The sequence below is a fragment of the Emydura macquarii genome, unplaced genomic scaffold (assembly GCF_026122565.2).
Source record: "Emydura macquarii macquarii isolate MOO-44397 ecotype Brisbane River unplaced genomic scaffold, CSIRO-AGI_Emac_v2 contig_719, whole genome shotgun sequence".
NCBI lineage: Eukaryota > Metazoa > Chordata > Testudines > Chelidae > Emydura > Emydura macquarii.
Window position 1 is genome coordinate 3,755,485 of NW_027130856.1, and position 20,903 is coordinate 3,776,387.

General features: G+C 39.0%; 1 protein-coding gene across 2 annotated transcripts in view; it reads right to left on the bottom strand.

Annotated features, from left to right (window-relative positions):
• NRP1 (neuropilin 1) overlaps positions 1–20,302 on the bottom strand; it is a 122,252-nt gene extending 101,950 nt beyond the window's left edge. For both annotated transcript variants that reach the window (XM_067542618.1, XM_067542617.1), the window contains exons 1-2: positions 19,909–20,302; positions 16,107–16,281 (exon numbers count right to left, since the gene is read on the bottom strand). In XM_067542618.1, the coding sequence (XP_067398719.1) occupies positions 16,107–16,281; positions 19,909–19,975 (242 nt within the window). In that variant the 5' untranslated portion in view covers positions 19,976–20,302. The remainder of the gene's footprint in view (positions 1–16,106; positions 16,282–19,908) is intronic.
• Between the last annotated feature and the right edge of the window lie 601 nt (positions 20,303–20,903).

Consider the following 20,903-nt stretch of genomic DNA (forward strand, 5'->3'; position numbering starts at 1 on the left):
CTGGACTCTGACATAGTGTTTACAAAGGCAGATGTCTGTTGCAATCTAGGGAACGGGTGGGGTGGAGGTGAAGAGACGGTGCTGTGCAGCCACTGAAAGTTACTTTCATCTGTTTGACTTGTACATAACGGTTCCTGTAACAAAGCCCTTTCAGAAAATGCAAGGAGAAAGGGGGAAGGAAGGAGACAGCTGCAAAAAATGAAATGTATTTTCTTATTGAAGTCAGTTCAGGAGCTTTCTTGATAGATAATTCTTAATTATCTGTGAGACATGGGCATTATTCGGGAAGTAAATGTCTCATATCACTCCCTTCACTCTTAATGCTTTAAAATCTTCTTGAGGTTGTCTGTAATGGCTTTGAATACATACTACTGAAGACTGCATAACCAACAGATAACAATGTCTATTAATGTCTGGAAAAAGTACTCCCTGTAGATATAGCACAACAACAAATTCATTTGGGTTCAGATATGGAAGTTTCAAGAACATGTTTTTAATGTGCCTTTCTGTTCTGTTACTGATTGAGTTTTCTAGTTACCGGCTGAGGGTCCTTAGCCTTCAAACACTGGGTAGTGCATCACTGGAGTCAGTGACAAAACTAATGTTATACACAGACTCCCTAGTATTGCTGTGCAGGGTCATGACTGTGCATCTTTGGAATTTTCCAAGAACGCACATTAAGAGAGGCTGCAGGGGAAAAAACTACAGCTGCCTGACAGGCAGGCAGAAGCCTAATTTTACAGAGTTCTTCTCTGTACACTACTTAAGTAAAAACAATAGGGTGATTCATAGCTTCCAAATTATCCAGGCAAGAAAAGTGGATTCTCCCCTCTCCCCCAGTTAGCCAATAATGGGAGTTTAGGATCCCACATCCTCAATGCTTTGCTGGAGGAGCATTCCGTAATCTGCCCCTCCACCCCAGCCCACCCAGAGCACGCACACTAAAACTGTCATTGCAACAACTCATATGGGTAAAGCTATTCATCTAGATGTTTGCAGAATCAGACCCTCAGTACAGAGCCCATTGTTGCTGCCCTTTCCTTAACTTCTGTCTGCTTCTCTATCTCGCCCTAAATGGAGCAGTGACAATCCTCTTTGAATGTTTGGAAAACACCTAGTACAGTGGGCACCACCATAAAGAAATAATTAAACCATTGGTATTTCCATGTATTTTTAAATAGAAAAATGAAAAGAAAACAAGGTTGATTTTTAACAGAAAACATGAGATATGTAAACATATTTCTTTTTGAAGGCACAAGTGGAGCTAGTCAGGAACTAAAATTCCTGTTCTGTGGGAAAATCCAAAATTTCTTTTTAAATTTTGTTCCAAATCAGAATGAAAAGCAGCAGTTCAGAAATTTCCTGGGAAACAAAAATCCCCCTTCCCCCCCCCCCCATTGATTCAGGAGCATTCATTGAAATATTTTGTTTTGATGCATATTGAAAGATTACATTTCAATAATGCCTGTGATTGTGTTGAAACATTTCATTTTGACTATCATTTCAATTAATTTAATTTTGCCATTTATAGTGTATTAAAATATTAAATATCATATTAAATGCTATATATAAATACAATGTATATGTAAAACATAATGTATTTTACAGAATCAAAATAATAGTCAAAACAAAACTCTCAACTTTTTCCCATAAAATATTCCATCAAAATTGACACATTCCCACAAAACATTACATTTCAACTAAACTGTTCCATGAAAAATTTTCCAACCAGCTCTATGAACAGGTAAAAGATGTATACGATCAGAAGAGAATACTACTAGGTTATGTTTTCCAGTACCACCACACACACAAGAAAACATATGAACATATAAATGACAGCTTCACTTATGCCCTATCTGTACTCACCGGGGAAACTGTTAATATTGTTCTAGCAAGAACCATTGTCAAGCATGGTTTGGTGGAAAGGTATTAACACATTTTTCCTACAGCTTCCTTAGCCAGTATAGATAAAGCATAAAAGACTGTTCTGCATGTGTGTGTGTGTGTATGTATGTTAAAATAATGCCACTTCCATTATAATCCCATTTTCACATCTCATAGCTTTTGTGCAAATCTATCCTTTTTTGCTGGTAGGAGTTTATACGCTGGGCCCCCAAACTCAATGGGGAATTTTATAAAAATAAATAAATAAAAAATTCATTAAAAAAAATCTATTAATCCCTTTTTGAGTTGCAGGAGGGTAAAAATGACACTTTTCCTGCTGTGAAAAGATTCATACAGCCCTGCTGTGACACTGATTTTTAAACAGAACTCTACTGTAATTAATGGGGAGTTCTGTTTAACAATCGATGGCATGATGTGGCCTCATGACTCTTTTTGTGTGGATTCAAAAATGGCTGAACTTGACAAATGGAAACTTTCCGAGTGGCTAGTGCTCACTGAGAATTAGCTTTCAGTCCAAATTTTATATATATTTTTATTTTATTTTTATATTTTGGAGTTGGGTGGGAGAAGGGGATGAAAAATAAATAAATAAAAATGGAAAAATAAGGGAATTACAACTAATTGATTTAAAAAGAATACCTTTGAGACTGTTTTAGTGCTCATTACAAAATTTCTACTAAGTTTAGAGTTACCGGGCCATTTTCTCTCCTGGTGTAAAGTGGCATAGCTTCAATGAAGTTAATAGAGATAAAGATCTAGAACCCAATGTAAATACATACTAGCAGTCCGTCACACTAGTTTTCATTGGTGTAATCTCATTGACTTCAATGGAGTTATATCAGCATAAAACCAGCATAATGTAGAGTGGAGAATCAGACCATTAATGTCAATGTTAGTTAATGGTTTTGTGCTGGATTGGGTTTTTTTTGCTATAATATTTAAAGAAGTAAAATTCACCCCAGTGAACAGGATCTGCATACTTACATCTCTAGATTAACTAAAATAGAAGGGGTGTCTGTTAGGTCTTGAAGGCGTTTTCTACACTGAGGTGAATTTCACTCTAGCTGTGTAGGTTTTTGACTATGCAGTGGTGGAAAAATACACAGAAACAGTGAAATCAATAGATCCGTGCTTTAATCTCTTTTATTATTATTCTCTTTTTTTCTCCATACAAAACAGAAAAACACACGCATAACTCCTGTTCATTTCAATGGGAGCTGCATGGCTGTGACTGAGGTCAAACTTGGGTCCTAAAAGTGCAATGTGGGCAAATTAAGGCTTTGATGAGATTCCAGTGCCACCAACGCTTATGATTTTATCACGTGTATTTGGTTTTTTTTCTTAAAGTACCAGCTAGATGAATTATGTTATTACTTGAGAATCTTAGCTTTCATTTAAAACAAAGAAAGTTTCTAGCCCTTGTGGTTGCAGAGAAAAGCATTAGCGTTGCTGCTGTTAGGTTCACTACTCCTTGGGGGACATTCTGTGGAGCTGAGAATGGACTGGTTTCATGCTGACAATATGCACGTATTTGAAATTGCTTGCATTTGGCATTCAGTTTTGAGTTAGTGCTGTGTCTGTTATAGATTCTTCTCATCATGAGTAATATGTCTCTTGTGGATATGATTTCTGTTCTTTATTTTTTGTTTGGATAACACTTTTCTTTGGAAAACCAATATATTGCCACATGCATTTATACAGAATAGTATATTGTTATAAACAAAATGTAATAGCTAAAAGATGAACAAGTACAATCCAATAGCAAATAACTTTATTAATGATATTATATTATATCCATTCAGTGATCTCAAAGAGCTTTCCAAGAGTGTATCCTCCCAACGCTCATGTAACCCAGGGAAATATTAACATCCCTGGGTAAACGGAGGCACAGATAGGTCAAGTGACTTGCATAAGATCACACAATATGTCAGTGGCAGTGTTGAAAACACAGCAAAGCTGCTTTGTCTCCCGGTCCTGTGCCTGAGCTATATTACTGTTCTTCCCACTGTGCATTTCTAACTCACTATGAGAAATATGCAAATCAGTGTAGCTCCATTGACTTAAATGGAGTTATGCCCATTTACATTAGTTGAGACTGTGACCCATGAAATTCAATGAGATTTCTTTACACATATAAATCAAAGTAAACTGATCATATCATCTGACTGGCCGTTGCTGCAATAGGTTATTCTCTGTAATGGGATGCAATGCTTGATTTCCAATATCTTTATACACTCATACTGTCAAGTTTTGAACTTTATCTCCATTATTGAAAATGACAGAATACAAAAATAATAGGAATAATATTAATATTAATATATTTTTGTTAATACAGTAAACTAATATGCTAATCAAAAGCCTTTGCATATCACTGATGCTATAGTTGTGCTAAACTGATGACGTGTACACACATGTAACCTGTTTAATTAAATTAGTTTAGAAACTGTTATAATTAAAGCAGAACGATCCCCTAGTGTGGGTTAAATGTGCTTATATAGGCATAGCTTATTCCTTATTTATACAGACATAGCTTATTTCTTTTTTACAGGGAAAAAAGCTATTCTGGTATAAGGCGTCTTTATACCAGTATTACTGCATCCATATTAGGGGTGGTACTGCTTTAATTATATCGGGACAAAAATCAGACTCCTAACTGATGTAGCTCAATCAGTTACAATTTTTTTTGTAGACCAGGCCTTAGAAGAGAAAACACAAAGCAACTAGGGATCCATGAATACAGGTAGTAAAGGTGGGAGTGATAAAAATATTATACACTATATATACTATTACTAATATATAATATATCAAATATTATATACTATGTTAGGTTGAGACTTGGAAATCTGGTACTAGAGTGGCTACTGGCTGTACTGGCTGTTCATCCATTGACAGAACATTTGAGTTTGGCCTACAGAAGAATTAGTCACTTGGAAAAGGTTGGGAAGGAGCACAGCTTTTATGGATGGTGAAGCCCTTTTTATGGGAAGACTGAGTTGAATACAAAATAGACAAACTATCTAAGCTGTTCAAGGATAATAAAGGACTTAAAAATAAATTGGGGGACGTGTGATAAAGAAGATGTTGAATTTTTTCAAGTGCATCATCCAGGGTAATAGAAGGGAATAAAACTATATGGAAACCATTAAAAGTAATGCACTTGTGTTATTTTATATTACAAAGGCCAAATCTGGCCCTGATTTAAGCAGGTGCAATTCCACTGAAATCAATGGAACTGCATCTGCATACACCAGGGCCGAATGTGGTCCTATAGCCATTCATACACACACACACACACACACACACACATAATGATAGGTAGATAGAGATCTGCTTTTTTAAACACAATGTAAAACTTTACTTTTGAAATGAAGTGTTAGAATACACATTGGGAAATTAAAATGTGCATCTATTGTGGTTGTTTGCCAGCTGGAATAGAAGGAAAAGAGCTTAAATTTTGTTGTAAATGTATGTAAAGAAGTTTTGGATTTAAGCCCAGATATGAATATACAAATAGATAAAGTTTATAGAATTGTGACACCAAGTCCCAGGGGTTTTGTGGGAATGTCAAAAAACACTCAGCAATCATAAAATATGCCTACCATGTTAATACATTTTATGTCTCTGTCTTCAAAACAGATTATGGAGATGTCTGTGAAACCAAAAAAAAAAAAAAAAAGGCAGAGATTTTATTTAAAAGCTATCTTTGCATATTTTCCTGGACTTAACTAAAGCTACTTAAATGGAGTGATAGCCTAGCATTTCTTCTAAACAGTGTTTTCAGAATGAGGAATGTAAGCTTCCCATTTTGCATCTGGCAAAGAGGCATATTTACTATGGAAATAAGAAGTCTAGCCTGAGCTTCTGTATGGTGATCAAGCTAAAGCTTTTCTAAATTTCTGATCTAGTCCTCAAGTTATAGATGAGCATATGAGAGAATTATCTCTAGAAGCTGATTGGATCAATGACAGATTGGCACAGGATTCCACATTGACGCTAACCTTGAGTCTCTTCAGTGCATATGGCAATTTGCCCTAGAAACATGTACTGTTAGAAACTAAGATCCTTGAGAATAAGTGATATGTTATTTATAGTGATTTATGAACTGCTGTGTCCAAAGAGATTAAATTTAAATTGTTATCCTGTACGCACCTGAAAGTAATTTGCAGCATATAGTAAGTTGTTCTGGCAGCATCTTGATTTCCATTGTTACCAATGATTATTATTAATTTGTATAGAATTATAAATGTATACTGTGCCTTAGAAACAGAAGATCTTCTAACTTTACTCACACAAGTAGTTCCATTGTTTTAATTGGCTTCATTGGGACTATTTATATGGGTAAAATGAATAAATATGACTCCCAAAAATAGTGCTTCCCAAAGTATGGCAGACTAACTATGAAGATGTAGACAGATCTCTCAGTTGTTCTCCAGAGTTCTCCAGAGTTACTTCCAAAGGAGTAAGTCTCTAGCTATGAAAATCTTCAAAATATGAAGCAAATGTAACTGACGCAGAATGTTTGCCTGAATTTGCAGAGAGCCTGAAACAACAGCTTTGACATGTGAACTGCCCCATCATTTCTGTGGGTGCTAACCAAGACATCAGTGAAGATACTTTAAATGTCAACATTTTTTAACTATTTCACAACTCATTAGACCATGTAAGAATGAAAAAACAATCAGAGTCCTGTAGCACTTTAAAGACTAACAAATTTAATTTCTGCAGGCATAAGCTTTCGTGGGCTGTAACCCACTTTGTCAGATGTAAGGAATAGAAATCACATAGGAGATATATATATACATATCCAAAGGAAAGGAACAACAATCTACTGTTGTTCCTTACCCTTGGATAAGTATATATATATCTCCTACGTGATTTCTATTCCTTATGACTGCAGAAATTAAATTTGTTAGTCTTTAAAGTGCTACAAGACTCTTGTTGTTTTTGCTGTATACAGACTAACATGGCTATCCCTCTGGAACTTTTCACCATGTAAGAATGGAGACCCAAGCATTTCCCAAATGTGTGCATGGGATGGGAGAAAAGGAAGAGAGGGGAAGAAACTGAAGTACTAGCCAGGGCAGGTACAGAAAACCTATAAATTAAGATGTGTACACCTTTAACATCAGATGGTGGCATAGTTTATTTTCCTGAAGGGGGGCTCAGCTTTCAAAAGTTTGGGAAATACTAGAGTAAGTCATGAGCCCTGCCATCAACTTTATTTCACAAATAGCTGTTACCAGAACATGAGATTTCCTCTGTATTGTAAAATTTAAACTATTGTATCCTTCAGTTCCAACAAAACCAAGGGTTTCGCGTTTTTGCCATACTAATTGTCCTTGCAAAATTTACCAAGGATAGCCAAGTGTAAGATCTAAACCACACACTGCATTTTCAGGATGACTTTTTTCTTTATTCAAACAACATCCTCTTTATAAGGTTGATGCTTTTAATGTAATACAATATGACACCTGTCATTTAACTGAGAGAGACATGAGGCCTGCTGTCATTGCATCTCTGTGTCTTAGGCATCAAGGCAGTGCATAATCATCTGCATTCCTATAGTGCATTACTGTGACATAGAACTTGCCTAAACTTGAGTCTCCCACTTACAAGTACATTGCTGTAGATAAAAATAAATTATTCTGTTGATTGTCCTCTTAATTTTTAAAATGAAAACCTCTTTAAAACCTTCATTTTTATATTATGTCAAGATCTGCCTTTTAATATGAAAATCTAATCTGAACAGACAGAGTCTCTTTCTACAGAGTCTCTTTCTATTTAAATGAATTGTTATAAATCTCACACAATGCATGATAACATCTTTGTAAATTGAAGTTTTGGATTTTTTATCCTCATATTTTTGGAGCTAGCTACAGAGAAGCAAATGACTGTGCTCCCCAAAAGTTGGCAGGTGACTTATAAAACTCCCAAATCTCATTCAGGAAGGTCATCAAAACTTTATATGGAACTGACCAGGTGTTTGTCTCCCATAGTACAAGAAGGAAATCTGTCACCCTGCATGAAAAATTATTTGGTGACTTAAGATAAAGAAATAATCATTATACCAAACTGTGTGGTTTTGTGATGGAGAACTGTGGCTCAGCGAGAAGAGAGTCAAGGTTAACAAAATGAAAGCTTACAGTGAACTCAGACCCAATTTCAACAGTCATTGGTGGAGGGAGGCCAGAAGAACAAAGTCTCTTCTGTGGTCCACTTGAAAACAGTTTATAAGATTCTGAATGAAAAAAAAAATCATTTGTTTTGAGCTAGTTCTGAAGAGTATTAATTTTTAGTTTTCAAAAGCACATAAGAATTGTTGTGTGTTTGTTTTATGAGCATATCTGTAGCTGACAAAGTTACCTTCTTTGACATCATGCCATTGGATCCTGACCAAAATACTATGTCCAAGTCAACTAACAGGAAAATAGTAGGGATAAGCCTTTTTCTTTCTTTATTCTGCCAAACCACTGCCTCTTGCAATCAGGATTGATTACAAACACCCAATTAAGAAGCATTTGGAACATGATCTGAACACTAATCCTGTCTCTTGTTTTCTTTATACCTAATTATCAGCCTTAAGATGGGTATTAGAGCTTTAATTAGTAGACTTACTTTTGGAAGGCCTGCAAAAGCTGACATATCTATAATATATACATAAACGTATGTACCTATATATACACACACGCACACACGTGTGTGTAATATATATATGTCCATGTAATATATATGTGTGTGTACATAATCTGTCTGTGTATGTGCATCATCTGCTCACAGACAAACAGATAATTTAATTCTTTGGGAACACTACAAAAGAAACATAATTGAATTTGGTTTTACATAAACCATATAAAGGCCTGTATATTGTAATTATCAACAGTTAAGATCAAATTTTGTAGCTTGCAACAAGTTATAATTAAGCAAACTAATTTCCATTAACACGTGGGGTTTTGTTTTAATTAAATCAGCACTGAGGGGGCAGAGGGGAAGTCAAAATAAAGAATGTAGACAACTTCATATGACTGACTCTAATACTCTGTGGTTCAATTTATAGAAGAACCTGATCCTGTACTCTGCCTTTTTATAACTGCCCTTGACATCATCGAGAGCTATGCACGCATAAAGGTTGCAGGATCAACCATGTTACACCCTTCTAACAATGTTATTGATTGAAAGGCATCCGACTATAGCACTTCAACATACAATTTCCCCCATAGTTCACTTAATTATATATAATACATTAATATAAACAGCTGCCTAGATCAATATTATTGTTATTGTATGTAATGCAGTAGCACATAGTGGTCCCATTCAAGTTTCGAGGCCCCATTGTACTGGCACTGTATACACCTGGAGTGAAAAGATGGGCTCTGCCCCAAAGAAATTGCAATTGATAATAAATGAAAGGAGAATATTTGCCAAGTGAGGATCCACTAGTGAAGTGACACATGACCAATATTTTGTCATGATTTCACTAATACCTTGCAGAAAGCTCAAAACCAAACAACAATATTCTGCGGAAGAAACACTTCAATAGTCTGACAATAGAGACTATTCACAACTGTTAACTGCTTAGATGAGCAACAAGAGAGCCTGGCTATTACATGAAATAATCAGCAACACAATATAATTTCCAACTTCTTTCAATTTTGATTTAGTCTCTGAAGCACATTAAAATTACACTGAACTATCTTTAGAAACTTGCGTATGATACTTGGCTGCAAATATAAGCTGAGTCCCATAAAACAAGAGCATGTGCTTTCCTATAGTTCTTATGATCCAGACTGCATAATGTAATTAAAAAAATATTACTTAGGAATAAAAGGCGCAGTCCTCAGTTTTGTCCAATATCCATAACGAAGATGACATTTGTGTTTTTATGATCCTGGAGCAAGCTGGACCCCTTCCCCTCCCCATCTTAGTTTAGAACAGCCTGAGGGGGGGGCTCTAAACTCAAAGCCAAGTTGGCTTTGGCCACCAGGGGGTCATCCTATCTCTGGTTATTGAGGGAATGCGGAAGCATTTCTTTCAGGAAAGCCCACAGCACACCCTGCATGCTATCTGTCTGGAGAAGGCTCCCGGACTGACCCCAGAAAGCTAAGTGTACTATGTCTGAATATACACAGTCTTCCGGGGACCGCCTATAAATATGCCCCTTTTGAAAATGCTTGTTTCTTATTTTCAGAGGCCTGCTGAGGGAAGCTCTCCCATGACAATCCCATATAGCTGGATATTTCTTCTAAAATAATTGACAATGAAACAGTTAACAATGTATTTTATTTGTGTAATTTTAAATAATTCGCAGGCTACTCTAAGCCTGCAGGTGGGTGCTTTTTGTTTATTCTAAATCAAAATAAATAAATGTGGACATTACTTAAGAGTCATTGTTGTTAATACCCACTGAAAGGAATAGGGGCAGTTTGCACTTGTTTAGGGCCTGAATTCTGCTCCCAAGGAAGTATTTGGTAAAGCATCCATTATTGTAAATGAGAGCAGGAGCAGGCCCATAAAACTGCTGTTCCCATCTCTCTATCTGTAGGCTCAGTGGCCCTGTCTACATTAGGATTTTCAGCTGTGTCAGATAGTGGTCAAATATGGCTCCTCCACTCTCAACCAGTGCTGAGTTCAGCTGTTCCTTTGCTTGTCCTTCTAGTCAACCCACCATTTGCTACAACCGGGGTTGCATTCATTTGACCCTGTCTATATCAGCAAGACAGCCAAGCTCAACACCAGTTAAAGGAGGATGTGGGGAACCTTGTTTGAGATCCATTGGCAAACATGATTGAAATACCTAATACAGACACTGACTATAAATCAGCTACACAATATGTATGTTCCAACTTTCTTCACAACCATAAAGAACAATGACTGAATTCTGCTCCTATAGAAATCAAAGGCAAAACTCCCATTGACTTCAATAAGTGCAGGATCAGGCCCTACATAGCTAGGCCCAGATCTCATGCTGCACCTGGAAAGGGCATTGGACAGCCCTGGGGCTGGGTAGCATTGGGCCAGTGCTGTGGCACAACTTAGAGCGGCCTGAAGACTGCTGTAATTTGCATCACTGCCAATGGATTTGGGAACCTTCTCACAGGCAGGGAACTCTGAGATACTCCAAGCAATGTCCTCTTTCACCAGCCTCCTTTGCTGCATAAGCTGGAGTCACTACGGCAGCTTTATGCCACCCAACATTCCCCTTGCACAAGAGCACTCCTCAAGTGTCTGGAGTCACTAGATTTAAGGCAACTGTGCTCTAGCTGGAATGGTACAAAGCAGGCAACACACTGGGGAACAGGAGTCAGAGTTTAGACAAAAGTTAATGAAAGCTTAAATCCTGCAGAAACTGATGGTGCCACCAAAGCAGTGCCAAAAGAGTGCCATACACTGAGCATTGTCTTATTTTACCACCTCTGGGTTGTTACATCTGCAGGTTTACAACAGAATTACACTGGCATTATTTAGAAATGGAAAGGATGCGTGAAATCCTGGCCCCACTGAAGTCAGTGATTTCACCTGATATGTCTAAATATCCATGTTTCTTCTTCAGCTCAAGCACTTTGAGGAGCTGTATTGATCTAGAAGACAAACAAATATTTTTTCTATCTATTCTTGATTGAAATTTCTATAAAATTTCTAATCTCAGCAGTGTAACTAATCCTTTATAAACCCAATTTAAAGAACAATTAACTATCAAATCTCTCCTACAATTTGAAAGTTTCCAAAATAAGCAAATTTTCTATTTGAACTGATCTGGCAACAGTACATACACACTCAGTAACTGTCAAACAAGGATGATTGTACTCTCTGCATATCTAAATTATGGCCAATAAAACCACTGTACTGCAGTAATGTATCTATGTAAGTCTTTTAAAACAATACAGTTAAGTCTGACAACAAAGTTAATAATTTGTCAGTAAGGAAACCACTATTGGGCTTTTTCTATCCAGCCCTCCACCTTCTTCAAGCCCTTGTCTTCTGAAACTTCATATTCATTTTCTTAATGGTTTTAACCTAGTGTCTGTGAAATTTTTATTGCTCCCTAGATGATGATATCTGATCTGAATGTAACCACACACCTCTTTGCTCAGCAGCATTTGTCACAAACCATTATAAATTATCATGCTGATAGTTTGCATTGCTGGGAAACCGGAAAAGTTCCATAAATTCAAAGTACTGTATCAGTGACATCCTTGTTTATTATCCAGATATAAAGTTTTACAAGATTCACGATGGCTACATTTATTCAGCAACACAAGTCTTGACTAGACTGAGCTAAGTGCTGAAAAGCATTTGCAATACACAACAAATATTGGAGCATTTTAGGTAATATTCAACCATATGTTTCATCCCCTTCTTTTACATCTAACTGTTTTCCTCTCTTCACAAATGATGGTTATTATCATTGTTTGTTTGTTTGTGAGAGGGCAAAATAATCAATAAGCACAAGCTTTTGAACCTCCATCAGAAGTTGTGTTCCATTCTCTCCTGAAGCAGGCATGTAGCTCCTATTAGTTGTAAAAAGGAGCATTATGTACATTTGTGAGAAGAATATGCCCGTATATTGTTAGGAATTTACTCCTTTAGGCTACAAGACATGATTTTTCACATCCTGTTGAGACAGAGTATTTCCAGAGCACTTTTCTGGTAATTCTGTCCTTAGGATATTTTTCATTAGAGCTGCCTATCTTGTGTGAAAGTACATTTACTTAATTACTATTGTATCTTTACTCCTTAATATGATGAAAGCTGAGCCCTTTGGGATTTCTCTGGAGAAACTTGAATTTTACTCCTGTTTACTTGAAATTTAAAACGACGCAACTTCCTCAAATGAAGTATATTCACAATAATTGCATAAATATCACATGATATACCATATGATCATTAGAACACATTTGGTAAATATTCATCAGTTAAAGCAAAACATAAGTGCTAGATGCTCACAAAGAGTGCCACAAGTATAGCTAATATTTACAATTCTTGAGCCTAATTCTCCTTTCATTGACATTAGTTTTACATGGATGTAAATTCATCGGCTTCAATTGATTTAATCTTGATTTAAACCAATGTACATGAGAGATAGATGAGATCCCTCGACTCTCCTGTTGCTGATAAAGAATAACTGGACATCCAGCTAAAGGTCTTATTGTTTCTCTCCATGGGCTCAGTGAGCTTTCCAGGTCCTCATCATTATTCTTTAGGTACCAAACTCTAAAAGTTCTTACTCAGTCCTCACTCAGGTAGAAACAAACAATAAACAAATTAAACCTCCTACGGACATAAGGAATACGAGATTTAGCCCAATCTGCATCTCTAGTCCAGTATAATTGCCTCCAGGGCAGAGTCTTTCAGCAGTGTTCCTTTTTTCTTTCCCAGAAATGTTATTCCCTAACCTCTCATTTTCTGTCTGCATGTCATATTAGCTGTTTCTTAATGTCCAGGGTTGCAACTTTTAATAAACAAGAGACTAGCTTGAACTGTCACATTTCTATATTACACACACAACTGGCAAATAAATTGAAGATCATATTAGGAAATCAAAATGAACCTAATTGCAAATAACCTTGTCATATATTGTATTATGTTTGTTTATTGCTTTACCAAAGATCTGGTAAAAGGAATGTGAATTTCTTCAGCAGAGAGTGAAATTTCAAACCAGACTGTTTCTTGATAGCTTCCTGTTGCTGAAATCATTTTTATATTACTCAGCTAATGTGCAAATGTACTCACTCTCAAGTTCAGTGGGACAGCCTTAAGTATAAGCAAAATTGTAGCCAAGGAGTAAATAGTAGGTATCTTAAGGCTCTTCACTTAAGAGTTCACTAGATAACACTTGAACCACCATGGTCACTCCCCAAGAGCCCAATTCAAACCACTCAGTGTGCAGAGTTTCTAACCACCTGGAAACAGACCTTGTTACAGACAACTGTCAAAAATAGGGAGGCCCTTCGGGAGAAAGAAATGATGCAGGGTGGGTTACTGAGAATGAAGAAAAAGGGAGCAGGGAGGGACGGAAGTGGGGAGTTCAGTTCCATTCCCTATGGCCCCAGTGCACCAAATACTAGCCTGCATGTTCAGTGCAACTTTACATAACAATGGCTATTTGTTGTCTAAATAGTTATGTACTGTACATCGCTTGCTGTTATATTAGACTGAAACAGTTTTAGAACCTTGGAATACATGTAATCGGCCAAGGAACACAAAAGGTTTTTCCCTACAATATGTTCTATTTCCTTCTCTGATATATACCTAAACTGAAAAAAAAAATCCAGATACAAACACCTCTACAGATTAGCAACAAGCCTGTATACAGGTGGGAAAAGGAATGCAATGAATTTACAAAATATAGCCAAGTGGACCGCTGCACATGTATAACTAATTAAAGAGTCCTGAACTATGTCACCTGCAGTAATACCCATATTCAGAAGCCCAAGCTTAACTGGGAACTATAGTTGGCTCTATCAACCCACATGGAACTTGGAGAGAGACTCACAGGTTGCTGGAGGGAAGAGTTTGGAGAAGGTACTAGGAAGTCAGTCCATGTACACAGGGCTTGAATGCTAGCTGCAGTTGCAGCACCTCTGTAAATAGGTGCTTTAATAAACAGCCAGTTTAGTTTAACAAACATGGAGCCTTCTTGTGTTGTTATCCTCACATGGTACACGAAACATTGGCCTGTGATGGATTATTCAAAACACTGAAAATTGATGAAATGTAAAACAAACTACTACATTCAGTCACTAAAGAAATTAATTCTAAGCAAATATTTCTGTAGTAACTAACTCAATTTGTTATTACAAAAATGGGAACCAAGAAGATGTGTTTGATAAAAGTTAAGCACTTCAGTGCAACCACTGTCTTTCACTAATCATAACCTTCACATCTCTTCAGATAAGGGAACATTTAGGACCCGACCTTGTGAGATGTTAAAAGGTCCTGTCAGGTGCTGAGTGAGTACCTTCAACTCTCATTGTTTTCAATTCATGTTCTTAGTTAGTTGGGGGCACTCATAACATGCAGGATCAGCATCTGTGTGCGAGAACATGTCTTTTATTTGTATCTGTAAAAGGCCATGCACACTTATGGAGGTAGACAAGAAATGAATCATTAAAATGTGTTCTTGATAAAGAAGTGGCCTGAATTTGTGGACTGTCTGTAATGAAATGGGGCATAATCAGACTATGGGTCACGATTTGCAGACTACCTGCTTTACAGTCACAGAGATGGAGGTGAACAGGAGCTACTGTTGGGCTGCTATTCTCCCTCTCATGGGTGCAGAGTGGGGAGTGGATGATCATCGGGGAGGACTAGGTGGAGCCTGGACTCTGCCTACCTCCTCTCAGCCTGCTGAACTAGTGAAATAGGGAAAGCAACCTGATAGAGACCAGTAGGAGAAAGCCAGAAAGGGGAATTATGACTATTGGACTAATGTGCACTGCCCCTTTCCTATGGGCGACAGTAAATTCTCAGTATAGACTATATTATTAAGAGAAATCAGTGCTTTGAGAAAATGTACACCTCTGACCAGGGTGTCTGGAGCAGTTAACTAACATGAAGGAGAGAACTATTTTTATTGCATTTATTTTTTAATAAAAACATGGAATCAATATGTTTCATGTTGTGGTAAAATCCCTCATTCTGGTCACACTTCCATAAAATGTACTATAAAGCCACACTAATGTATGGCTTCTCTCATCACATATAAGTAATTCAAATGTAGTTTTTAAATAGTAGAAAATTACAGCATTTCCCTCCTTACTCCTACTAATCCACTTTTATTGTGTATGGTTCTCCAAGAACTTTAGTAGCTGACTGTTTCAGAAATGTACAAAACAGAGTTTTAGTGCCTTCCATCCCTTGGCTCACATACACACCATCACTATTAATGACTGAAAACACAGAGAAAAGAGTTTCAACAGGAAAAACAATTATTGGGTCTCCATATCCAAGAAAAACAGACAGAAGGATTACAAGATTAAATCAAAGATAATCTTGCTGAGTTTTTGAGGCTCAGGAAGCACAAACCCTAAATTTAGCGTCTTTGGCACTAACATATTATCTTGTCCGGATTCAATTCCCTGATGGATTCATTTTACACGCTATCTTGGACACAGCTGTTTTTTCCCATATAGACATCATGACCTCATGAACATTTTTATCCACTAGATGGTGCTATGGCGCCCTTTACTGACGGTCTCACTTACTTGCAGTCTCTGTCCTCCAAATCAAAGTGAGGGTTGAAGTTGATCATAATTCTCTGGTATGGTTCGGGAGCCTGAATCAGCCATTCACATTTTTGGCTTGGATGATAGGAATTAGGATAACCAGGAGAAGTAAGGTATCCAGGGTTTACAATTTTTATATGATCACCACATTTATCTGCAATGAAAACAAAAATGTCCTGTTCAGTTTATCCTCTCCAATCAATAACGCATCTTCCAGTATATCTGAATAAGTCAAGCATGGTTTATTGCGTTCTAAGTGTTTAAAGTAATCTCTGATGTGTCTCATTTTCTGGAAGAAAGACGATAATGCACAATTCGTATGGACACCCGTTGTCCATTCAAGGGCTAATCTGTGCAAATGGTGGCTCACATTTTGAGAGGCCAAGACATTCTGACCTTCTAATCAATGGTTGTGAATAGGCCTCATCTACTCTAGCTGAATGGACTTTGTTTACACCTACCCTCCCCATTGTTGGTTCTTACCCTTGGATGTACCTCCTCTCTGATTTCTATTTCATCTATCTGACGAAGTGGGTTGCAGCACGAAAATTTATGCCTGCAGAAATTTCTTAGTCTTTTAAGTGCTACAGGACTCTCGTTGTTTTTGCTGTATACCCCTCTGGAACTTTTCAAAACTGTGCTTCTTTTAACAAAGGTTCCCTTCACAAATAAAACCCGCACAGCATTAAAACACTGCATCTTCACAACTGATGTTAACACTGGCTCCGAGGGGGTTTTATTTCCATTTATCTCAGACAAATGTAATCTTATTAAGCAACAAGTTTTAAAAGTGGAGAGTGATTAAAAAGATGCTGTCTGACCCCCTGCACAGCTTGATGGTAAGCCTGGTCTGTGTCATTGGCCATCGGGGAGTTGTCTTCATAGTCCCCTGCTCACTTACAGAAAAGCCTTCTTTTGTTTTATCAGTCCATAAATCTAAGCAATTTGAAGTTATCTCTGCTTCTTAGATCCAGACTATCAGAGAACAAAGTGCATTTAGTGAAGCAGAAATGATTCAGTATTACTCCTTTAAAGAAGTTTGTTCATGCTTGGAGACCAGATCAAAGTAATGAAGCAGAAACAACTCTTCCTTCACACACACACCCTCCCCCACAATGAAACAACACCCAGGTTTATTTCTAATTGCAAAATAGTTGGGAAAGTTACCACAGTCATCAAGTGCAAATATGAAATATAGTGGCTGCATCTTGCTACGTTGGCAAACAATGTTAGCGTTACCCATTTTAAGGTGTATTGGAAGAACTGAGAGGTAAGTAATCCAAGCTGCAAAGTCATTTGTTTCATTATTCAGTGTAGGTTTGCACTGTCACTTTTTATTATTATGGATTTCTTACCATAGATCTTCAGTCAAAGAAACTTTGCCCTGCATACTGATATGTACTTTTCAGCAATAAAGTCTGAGGATAAATACAGAAGTGAGGCACATATGCACTAATAAATATAAACCTATATATCACTATTTCCCAATAATGGTCCATACAGCTTGTAATACTGTATCTCACAGTTTGCCTGTGGAAGGAAAATGGCATTCCTTGCTATCAGCATGAATTTATAAATGTACCGAATTTTATTACAGGAAAACCAGGTCAAATGGAAATTAAAGATGAAGTGCATATAAAAAATGCATAAAGCTCCAAGCATTATAGAAAGCATTAACCATAAATTAGAAAGGAAAGAGACTACATATAGGATATTGTTTGTTCAAAGGCAGCGCATGAAAGCTTATGCCTGCAGAAATGTGTTAGTCTTTAAAGTGCTACAGGACTCCTTGTTATTTCTAACCACATTGCTTGGTTTGGATGGGGCTAGCCTGTTATTTGATTCCGTTTTTGCTTTCTAAAACAAATTGTTTATCTTTGCCAGGAACAAAAGGTGTTGCAACCGAGAGCTCAAAATCTGCAGCTAGCGATCTGCCTGTGTGTGGTTCCAAAGGAACCTAGCATTATTTCCAGGGTGTAGCAGACGTGGGAAGTGATCCTGTCTTATTAAGTCCACTACAGCTCTGTGCAAACAACATGGCAGAACCTGGCATCTGTTCAGTGAGTGAAATAAAACAGCGCTGTTTCTAGTCACTTGACAGAGTCACTTCAGAAGACGTTGAGGCGGACTCGCTACCCCCACTCTTTAATCTGCGACTTCTGGGAAAGTGACAGTATAATAAGATAATGCGACTGCTAGACTCCCCGGCTCTGCGAAATCTCTCCAACACTTAATTAAGAAGAGCAGTTTCTGATGACTTTGGACCAGTAGTTCTAAATAAGGTTAATGAATTAATTTAACAGACACTAGCCTTGGACGGAGGTGGACACTGGCATGAGCAGGTCTGGTAAGTTACAGAGGAGGTTAACGACTCCAGCAGGTCTATTACGTCTCTACCTTCCCAGGCAGCCTATTTCTCAGACAAATTCCTTATCAACGGCCCTTCCTATTTCTGCTCCGTATTTAAAGGACGAATATTGCAGTGTCACCAGCAATATTGCAATGTCACCCCTGCACATCTCATTCAATTTAGCCCTATGGGCTTCGGTTCAGCCCCCTTAGTTCACCACGTCTGCAGCTGCTCCGAAGTGATGCGGAAACATGGAGCAGTCGTTTTACATTTGCAAAGAATGGCTTCAGACAGAGAGGGGAGGTGAACGTCACTCCCCATCTCCTTACCTACAGCTCCCAAGGATCAGACCAGGCTGGGTCTCACTAAAGAGACACAACCTCAGGCTGGCACGCGCTGTCTTTCTGAACGTGTTTGCTTCTGGGTGTCAGATCACCGGAGGAGGAATCTATTGCTTATTAAATTAGGCAGCCTCCTCAACATTTATTGGAAAGAGATTAACTTCCATCATAAAAAGGTGATTTACATTCCTCTCCGTGCAAGACACTCCACTTGTGATCTCTTATTAAAACAATATACCACTGCGAGTGGAGGATGCGCTCTTCTTTTAATTACTTTGATTGAAAGCCTAGTCGAGCAAAAGTAAATATTTGATCATTAGTTAGTAATAAGTGCTCAGGATTTGCTGGGAAAGGAACAGTCAGCGGAGTTCTTTCAGCTCTGCTGTCAAACAATCCTACAATGAAACCATCTTTACAAAGGCAGAACTCAGTCAAATATTCAACCTGCGAAGGCATTGTTCAAAGAACGAAGATCTGGTAGTTTTTAATTAGCTGTGTTTTCAAGTGTTGCCTGAACGTAAGCTAGGTATAAAAGTCACGGTTCTGGGATTTCTCTATTCGGATTGAGCCCCAAGCCCTTGCAGGAGTATCAGATTCCTCTCTAGACGCTATTCAAGTTCCATGAGAACTCCGGACTTTTGCAACGAATAGGTACTTGCCAAGGCTACTTGCCAGGTACATACAACTACCAAAGATGAGATTCTGAATATTTTACCCCCCACAAAAGCCTTCCCCTTAAGGTGCTCGTTATCTTGCAGATTTTAAAGGAGTTCTTGAATTGCCTATGAGGGGAAACATTACTAAGATAATTGGCTGCCTTGATCTTGTGAAATCGAGCAGCCCTTGTTCCTACAACCGCTGAGAGGGGCTGAAAATAAAGTTGAAAGGGCAGTGAGATGGTTACGCGCCACTGGGAGCGCAGACCGCGTATTTTCAGTGACTCGTTCCCCTCCTCCTAGCATCAGGTTGGTCTTCCTTCCACTGCAAAGCAGCTCTCAGTGTTTGAGTGTTACTAGAACGCACCGAGGGGCCCTAAAGCTGGAAATGCTGCCGGGATAACTTGAAATCAGTTGTCTTCTCTGTCACTTACCGCTCCTTAAAGCCATTGCGAGGGTGAAGGTGAGGGCTGCACAGTGCAGGAAGAGTCCCCAATCCATCTTCCTTGCTGATTACAGAGCGGGGAGAGGAAGAAAAAAAAAACACCCCACCCCTCAGCACCCAACTCCGCTTAGATCTCAAATCCTCCGGCGGGAGTGAGGGCTGAGCGCTGGCTCCGCAGCAGAAGCAACAGCCGCTGAGTCCCGGTGGCGGAGACGCTTCTTTCTGTGTGTGTCTCAAGTCGCCTGCATCCTGTCATTTAGCTCCGGCTTCCTCTCCCTTTCCCCACGCTCGCTCCCATGGGCGGCCTCGCAGCCCCTGCCATTTCCAAAGAGGCTAGAAAACCAGCTGTCAACAAAAACAAAACAAACAAACAAACGAAAACAAAAAATTCTGGCGGCTTCGGGAGCTGCCCCCGGAAGGTTTCTGCCAGGGAGCGGTCCGGGCGGCGGGCTGTCTGCGGGGAGGAGAGAGAAATGATGAGCAGAGAGAGACAGGAGTTTTGCAAACTGCCTCCCTCCCTTCCCAGCCCCGCCGGCTCGCCGCGAACCGAGCCACACGCACAAGTTTCCCCCAGCGCTGTCCGCTTGGCACCGGGCGCCGGCAGCCCCGATGTGTCAGTGCCTGATACTGACCTGCTGCGTCGGGGGAGAGTGCGGGGCCCGCGGCTGGCTACCGGCGGGCACCTGCGGACGGGACACTGCTGCCTGGCGGCTCGGCGGCTCGGCCCGGCATGCGGGAGGAGGATGGGGACGGCGGAGAAGTGGGAAGCGCCCGGCGGCTCCTTCCTGCAGCCTGAGGAGGAGAAGCGCAACTCAGTGGCAATAAGAGAGGCAGAGGAGCCGCCGTCTCCAAAGCCCCAGTCCCCTCCCCCGCCCCGCCCTCCTCCTCCTCCTCCTCCTCCCGCTCAGCCCCCCAAGACATCGGCGGAAAGGAAGGACCAACAAACAAACCACGCTGGGCCTTGAACTTCAGCGGGGGGCTGGG